The sequence below is a fragment of the Cyanistes caeruleus genome, chromosome 22 (assembly GCF_971803275.1).
Source record: "Cyanistes caeruleus chromosome 22, bCyaCae1.hap1.1, whole genome shotgun sequence".
In the NCBI taxonomy this organism is placed as follows: domain Eukaryota; kingdom Metazoa; phylum Chordata; class Aves; order Passeriformes; family Paridae; genus Cyanistes; species Cyanistes caeruleus.
Genome location: NC_141722.1, coordinates 70,285 through 77,642, shown reverse-complemented (window position 1 = coordinate 77,642; position 7,358 = coordinate 70,285). Strand labels below are relative to the sequence as shown.

At 55.1% G+C, this 7,358-nt stretch overlaps 2 protein-coding genes across 24 annotated transcripts in view; both read left to right on the top strand.

Moving 5' to 3' along the window:
• The first annotated feature begins 45 nt into the window (after positions 1-45).
• On the top strand, positions 46-3,456 carry PPCS (phosphopantothenoylcysteine synthetase). Of its 4 annotated transcripts, none has more exons than XM_086860768.1 (3): positions 46-565; positions 1,192-1,295; positions 2,818-3,456. In XM_086860768.1, exons 1-3 carry the CDS (start codon positions 46-48, stop codon positions 3,139-3,141), a joined length of 948 nt encoding a protein of 315 aa, XP_086716894.1. In that variant the 3' UTR covers positions 3,142-3,456. The 4 variants fall into 4 exon arrangements, with proteins under 4 accessions (XP_086716894.1, XP_086716897.1, XP_086716895.1 ...); XM_086860771.1 differs by having other exon boundaries at positions 63-126; XM_086860769.1 differs by having other exon boundaries at positions 200-290.
• Positions 3,457-6,148: 2,692 nt separating this feature from the next.
• CCDC30 (coiled-coil domain containing 30) overlaps positions 6,149-7,358 on the top strand; it is a 35,769-nt gene continuing 34,559 nt past the window's right edge. For 12 of the 20 annotated variants that reach the window (XR_015278778.1, XR_015278774.1, XR_015278775.1 and 9 more), the window contains exons 1-2: positions 6,149-6,284; positions 6,495-6,662. Coding sequence is in view for 6 of the 20 variants with exons in the window: in XM_086860753.1 (XP_086716879.1) it covers positions 6,261-6,284; positions 6,495-6,662 (192 nt within the window). In the remaining 14 variants the exon portion in view is untranslated. The other 8 variants (XM_086860757.1, XM_086860761.1, XM_086860758.1 and 5 more) reach the window with 6 other exon arrangements.

Sequence of the window (7,358 nt, the reverse complement as noted above, 5' to 3'; positions counted from 1 at the left end):
ACACACGTGACACACGCGATTTCCGGCGGGCCGTGCGGGCCGGTCATGGCGGCGGTGGCGAAGGAGGAGAAGGACAAGGACAAGGACGAGGAGAACAACGTGGATGCGGCGGCGACCGAGGGCCGGGTGCGGGCTTGGGCGGCGGCGCAGGCGGCACGCGGGCGGCGCGTGGCGCTGGTGACGTCAGGCGGGACGCAGGTGCCACTGGAGGCGCGTGCCGTGCGCTTCCTGGAGAACTTCAGCAGCGGTCGGCGCGGGGCTGCCTCGGCTGAGCGACTCGTGCGGGCCGGGTACGGTGTGTGCTTTCTGCACCGCGCCCGTTCCGCCTTCCCCTGGGCCCGCGCCCTGCCGCCGCACGGGCCCGCGCTCCTCGACGCTCTCTGCCTCACCCCGGGGCCGCCGCCCGGCGTGGCCGCCGCCCCCGCCGCGCTGCCCGCGCTGCTGCCCGCGCTCCGCGAGTACCGACGTGCCACCGAGGCTGGCGCGCTGCTCCCCATCGAGTTCACCGGGCTCGTTGAGTACCTGGCGCTGCTGCGCGCGGCCGCTCGAGCCCTGGCGCCCCTCGGTACGGGGGGAGCCCAGGCGTGAGGGCACGGGGAGAACCGGGGGGACCCAGGAATCAGGGACAGGGTGGCAACCGGTTCGTAGGGCACAAGGCAAGAGAGGATGAAGCCCCCAGGGGGGTCTCCAGTGTGAGGGAGCCCAGGAATGAGGGAACAGGGTGGTCCTGTGTGAAGATGAAGGATGGGGGTCTCCAGTGTGAGGGAACGGGTGGACCAAGAACGAGATGATGTGATGGTTGTGGGGGAAAGGTCGAGGGGCATGGGGTAGAAGATAGAAGCCCCCCAGGGCCCAGGTATGAGGTGATCCCGGGGCCTGTGGGGCTCTGGCATTAGGGGACAAGGGGGCCAGCTTGCTTGTAGGGCTCCTGCACCCTGGCATGAGGGTCTCAGCTGTCCCTGGAGGCTGTTGAGGCTTGGGAGGAGGGGACGATACAGACCCAAGTGGAGAACAGTGTGTCTGAGGGGACCCCAGGATGGGATCAGTGCTGCCCTGCTCAGCATTGTGCTGGGGGATCCCTGAGGGAGGCCCTGGTCTCCCCTGTTTGATGTGTGTGGGTGGCAGCTCGGCTGGCTCTGGGATGACAGGGACAGGCCATGGCAGTGGGGGACAGCAGTCATGTTCCCACAGGCTCCAGTGTCATGTTCTACCTGGCAGCTGCTGTGTCGGATTTCTACATCCCGGTCTCTGAGATGCCGGAGCACAAGATCCAGTCCTCAGAGGGGCCCCTGCAGGTGAGGTCCCCCTGGGCATGGCTCCCTCTGCCACCCCCTCTCAACTATCCCCTCCTTGCTTCCAGGGTTCCTTCTCCTGAGAACTGGCTGTGGATAAGCCTGGGAAAGCTGCAAAGCTACAGGTCATGTATGTTGTTAGAGGGAACAGGAGGGTGAGATCCCACAGGGACAGTACCCTGGAAATCCTGAAATTGCATTGTTTTATTCTTATCTTGCACTGAGAGGCCCAGATAAGAGGACAGGGCAGGATCAGCCCTGTTCTCCTTTGATCCAGGTTTATTTTTAGGGTGGGATGAAGGGGTGAGTGGTACCATGGGTTATCTGCTGGGAGGTCAGTGCTGCTCTGTCTGATATGAAGCAGCTTCAACATGTCTGCAGTTGTGGTGTGGCTCATGAAGAGGGGCCTCTGGTGCCTCCTGCTCTCCTGACTTTGTCCTTTCAAGCTGCCTGTCCTTCCATGGAGACGAGGAGAGGGTGAGTCTCAGAGAGCTGAAATGCTCCAAGAATAGCTCCTGGAGTACTTGAGCTGCTGCCTTTTGTCTGGAGAGAGGCTTTGGAGAAGGGCCAGGAGTGCTAGGACAAGGGGGAATGGTTTCAATCTGACAGAAGAGATTTAGATTGGATATTGGGAAGAAATTCTTCCCTGTGAGGGTGGTGTGGCCCTGGCTCAGGTTGCCCAGAGAAGCTGTAGCTGCCCCATCCTTGGGAGTGTTGAATGCCAGGTTGGTTCGGGCCTGGAGCAACCTGGCAGAAGGTGTCCCTGCCCGTGGCAGGGGGTGGAATGAGATGGCATTTAAGGTCCCACCCTAATCCTAACCATAACCCAACCCTAACCCAAACCATTCCATGACTCTGGGATCCATGTTGTACAAATGACAGGCCAAAACTGCAGCACCGAGATCTCTCAGAAGTGGGAGCAGGTGGCTCTGGAATTCTTTACATAACAAATACCAAATGTATTTAATTAATTACTTTCCAAGAAGTTTCTGGGCTTCATTATTTATTGTTAGCATTGGAAAGATGAGACCTGGCCTGATTCCCAGTGATGGATCCAGAGGTTGGGAAACTGGAGGACAAAGTCTCCTACTGTTTTTCCCCGTGCTTTAGTACTTTCATGCCTCATGAGTTTCAAGGAGTTGATAGAGGGAAAGGTGAAGGTATGATAAACTGTCTGAATTCTGGAGAGCTGAAAACTCAGATTTATGCAGTTGTAATGCTTTTTTTAAATCTTCTCCCCTCATGTTTATATTCCCCCAGTGTGATTAGCTTTGTGAATGCAGAGTTCCTGTGGCGTGGCCTCAGAACCCCCTGACTGCGAGCACCACATGGATAATTTAATATAAATTTAGTGTAATTTGAACCTTACATTGTGAGGGCTGCCCAAACACTGCCTTGAAACACTTCCTGGTGTACAAGGAATATGAAATAAAGCTGGAATTTCCCTCTTTCCCATCCCATCTCTTAATAAAAGCTCCCTGTAATGTTTTTACTGATTTTTTCTTTTTATCTTTCTTCACTGCAGATCACAATGAAGATGGTGCCAAAAATGCTGTCACCCCTGGTCAGAGACTGGGCTCCTGAGGCCTTTGTGATTTCCTTCAAACTGGAGACAGATCCCCAGATCCTCCTGGATAAATCTCGGCAGGCTCTGGAGAAATACCGGCACCAGGTGGTGGTGGCCAATGTCCTGGAATCCCGGAGAACCTCTGTCATCATTGTCACCAGGGACTCACAGACTCCCTTATCCCTGTCCGATGAGGAAATAGCACAAGGCATGGAAATAGAGGAGAAGATTGTGAGTTACCTCCAGGGCCAGCACACGGCCTTTATAGAGAAAAAAGGTTGAGGAGCAGCTCAGAGGAAACAAGGGATTTGTGCTGCAGAGGGAATGGGACTGGACTGATTGCCTGTCCAGGTAAATAAACCAATCCCCACGGAATACTAAGGAGGGCCGTCCAACACTGTCACTTTTATACAGCTTGGTCATGGCTATTGTGGCTTTGTAAAAGAGAAATACATGGGAGTGAAACCATTCCAAAGGATATTTGTCCTCGTGTCTAAAGGAGGAAGGGAGCTTCCATGTTTCTGTCCCACAGGCTGGGAGAACTGGGGGGATGAGAAATGATTAAGATCTCTGTATATAAAGAATTTCTTCAATCTCCCTCTTTGAAGTTTCTTTTAGAGTGGCTGGAGGAAGGAATGGGGCTTCGCAGGAAAGAAAGATAAGTCTTATGACTGGAGTGGGGAATCATCTGGTGTTGAGAGAGGATGGTGAAACCAGGGTAGCAAAAAGGAGAATGAGGTGACAGAGACTTCAGGGGAGCAGCTCTTGTGCCAGGAGTGATCCTGGGAAAGATCCCATGTTCCTACATTTCAGGTGCTGCAGCAGCGTCCCTAAAGCAGCTGTTTCAAAGGTTTTCCTTCCATCCCAGGTATCTGAAGGTTGCTTTGCTTCATATTCCATTTGCACCAGGAAATTTTTCAAGGCAGTCTTTGGGCAGCTCTCACCAAATGAGACTCAAGTGTCACTGCTCTGTAAACAAAAGCAAGGCCACATTAGGCACAGACCACAGAAGATGGATCCAAGCTTGAGACCAAGGTTGGAGAAGGGGTGTCCTGGGAAGGGAATGGAGCTGGGAAGGGTCTGGAGCACCAGGAGCGGCTGAGGGAGCTGGGTGGGGATCAGCCTGGAGAAAAGGAGGCTCAGGGGGATCTTCTGGATCTGCACAGCTCCCTGACAGGAGGGGGCAGTCAGGGCAGGGGGGTTTTGGGCTCTGCTCTCGGGGAACAAGGGAGAGGATGAGGGAACAGCCTCAGGCTGTGTCAGGGCAGGTTCAAGGTTGGATATTGGGAAAATTGTGCATGGAAATGTTTTCAAGTATTCATACAGGATGCTCAGGGCAGTGGTGGAGTCACCATCCCTTGAAGTGTTCAAAAAAATTGTGGATGTGGCACGTGGGGACAGGGTTTAGGGTAAACATGGCAGTGCTGGGGGAATGGTTGGACTCAGTGATCTTGGAGGGCTTTTCCAGGCTTATTCTCTGACAGCAGAAGGGATGGCAGTGATTGACCCTGGGAGGGGAAGCTTCCTCTTGGCTGTGTGGGTTTAGAGCTGGAATGTTTCTGGTTTTATATAAACCCACTTCCAGCTATTACCAGCTTCAAAGCGTGTGTTCCTCATGCCTGCAAGAAACTTAGCGGCAGCTCTCCTGCTGTCCAGTGTGTGTCTGCTCACCGGCTGTCCTCAAAATAGATTCATTTGGATCCTGGAAAGAAGGACAACAGCATATGGGAATGCTGGAAACATTTCCAGAGTCAAGACTGCTCTGGGTAAAACCATGGAGTGTTCAGGAGGCAGAAGTGATTTTGTAGTAACACCAATCCTCTGAAAGTGAGGGGTGCTCAGCAAACAAGGAAAAAGGCAAAGAGCACGAAAAGAGCACAAGGATGGGATTGGTAGATCCCACCAGTGATGGGAGAAGTCCAGGTTGATCAGGAGGGGAGAGATCCAGCTGGTAATTGAATTAGGAAAAGGAACTCACAACTTCTCTGTGGCTAGGTCTGATAAGGTGAATAAGCTCTAAGAATTGCCTGTCTTCATCTCCCAGTATGTAATTGATGGGAATGTTGAATCTAGGATTTTCCTTGTGTTAGTTTGGAGCCTCTGTAGACAGCTTGGATGGGCCAGCAGGGATGAAAATGTAAGAAGTTGTGTAAGTTGAACATGCCCTTGCGGGAGTATTGGGACAAGGGTTGGGAGAAGTACCACCAATGCTGTCTTCAGAGTATCCTGGAATTTCTCAGAGGTGGTTGGGAAGGAGAGAAATAATCTGAGCTTTTTGAGGAGCAGATTGGGGCAGTGGGCTCTGGGAATCTTGGGGTTTCATTGGACTTGGGAACAGACTGTGGGCTTCTAGCACTGTGTCTGCCACTATTTGTGAAGTACCACTTGGGGAGATTCCCTAAGCTCGAACTGAGACACAGCCATCCCGTGTAAGGAATGCACCTCTTCCATGTGGGAGGTTTAACCAAGCCCACAAGTACTCCCACCCTGGCAATGTTTGGGCATCAGCACTCTGCAAATGCCAATTGTGGTACCTAAGTTGGAAGTGGCTTCTGTAAGTCCAGGATCTGTCCATTGCTTTCTGAGGATCTCAGAAGGCTCAGTGGAAGGTCCTCGCTGAACTCTGCCGTGTCCCTCTTCTCCTTGTCCCGGTCTTCTCCTTTCTTACCATCCCCTGGCACAGTGTCTTCAGCCAGTGAGTCAGTTTTTCAGGATGGACCTACTTAGCTCTTCAATTCCTCAATCTTATGATGTCATCTTTGGGTTTCAAGGTGCTTTAGAGCTCATCTCATTCCACCTTCCGCTAGCTGAGGTTGCTCCAAGCCCCATCCAACCTGTCCTAGAACACTTCCAGGAATGGGATAGCCACAGCTTCTCTGGGCAGCCCATGCCAGGGCCTCCCCCTTCACAGGGAAGAATTTCTTCCCAATATCCCATCTAATCCTGCCCTCTGGCAGTGGGAAACCATCCCATCTTGTCCTGTCACTCCATGTCCTTGTCCAAAGTCCATCTCCAAGCACTCTTGGAGTTCCTTGCAGGAACTGGCATGGTCTCTAAGGTCTCCCTAAAGCTCTCTCTTCTCTAGGCTTGGCTCCATGTACTTGCCCTCTTTCCCTTCAGATCCAGCAGATTCGCTTGGGGTTTAGAAGAAAATCAGGGGACCTTTTGGCCCCGTTTGGTGACCCGGGGGTGACCCCGGCGGGAGCGGCGCTGCGCCCGCCACCGGCCGCCAGGGGGCGTCACGGAGCCAGGAGGGAGCGTGGGGGCGCGGCCTCCCGCTCCACGTGACGTGGACGGGGGCGTGGCCTCAGGCGGTCCAGTCGCTGCCCTGCTGATGGGCGCGCGGCGGCAGCGGGGGGCGTGGTCTGTTGACATGGTGCCGGGGATGTCCGTCCCGCCGCATGCCCGCGCTCGCAGCTGCTCCGGTGGGTGTCCGGGACCGGCCGCGGGGCGTCGGGGGCCGGTTGTATCCCCGCGGCCAGCCCAGGGGGCGGTTCGGGGTACTGGTTGTACCCTCGGCACCGGACGGCCCGGGGGGGATTTCGGGGGATGGCTTGTACCCCCAGGATCGGCCCGAGGAGGCCGGGGTCCCCGCGGTCCCTTCATCTATCATGGCTCCTCTCGCTGCCCCGCAGGCGGAGCTCTTGGTGCCGGCGGACACCATCCGGCGCTGGCTGCAGGTGGAGGGCGCCGAACCCACCGCCCCAGCCGAGGAACACCTGGGTCTGGCCTGGCGGCTTCTGCGGCGAGCGGAAACCCAGCTGGGCGAGCTGGAGCGTCGGCGGGCCCAGGACATGAGAGACGTAAGGGCCAGAGAGCGGGCCCGGCTGGGGCCTGTCCTGGGAAGGGAACGGAGCTGGGGAAGGAAGAATCTGAGAAGTGGCTGAAGGAGTTGGGAAAGGGGCTCAGCCTGGAGAAAAGGAGGCTCAGGGGGACCATCTGGCTCTGCACAACTCCCTGCCAGGAGGGGGCAACCAGGTGGGGGTCGGGCTGTGCTCCCAGGGAATTGGGACAGGACAAGAGGAAATGGCCTCAAGTTGTGCCTGGGGAGATTCAGCTTGGGCATGAGGAGAAATTTCTTCACTGAAAAAGTTGTCAGGTATAGGTAGGAGCTGCCCAGGGCAGTGATGATGTCCCCATCCCTGAAGGAGTCCAAAGAACAACTGCATGTAGCACTCAGTGCTCTGGTCTGGTGACGAGATAAGAGTTTTATCACAGGTTGGACACTTGGGAGCCTTTTCCAACCTCAGTGGTTCTGGGATACCCCTGGGGTTAACCTACCCAGGCCTATATCCACTGCTCCCCCTCTGTGCAGCAGCAGGTTCAGGTGTGTCAGCTATGCTGCTGCCCTTGGGAACTTGGGGTTTTTGTCCCCATTCCTCATATTGGGCATCAAAAGCACTTGGTGAGCTCAGCAGCTCCCCAAGAGCCATGGTCAAACGCTCCTCACATCCCAGCACTTCCATAGCTTCATGACCTCCTGAACTCTGTCAAAGTTT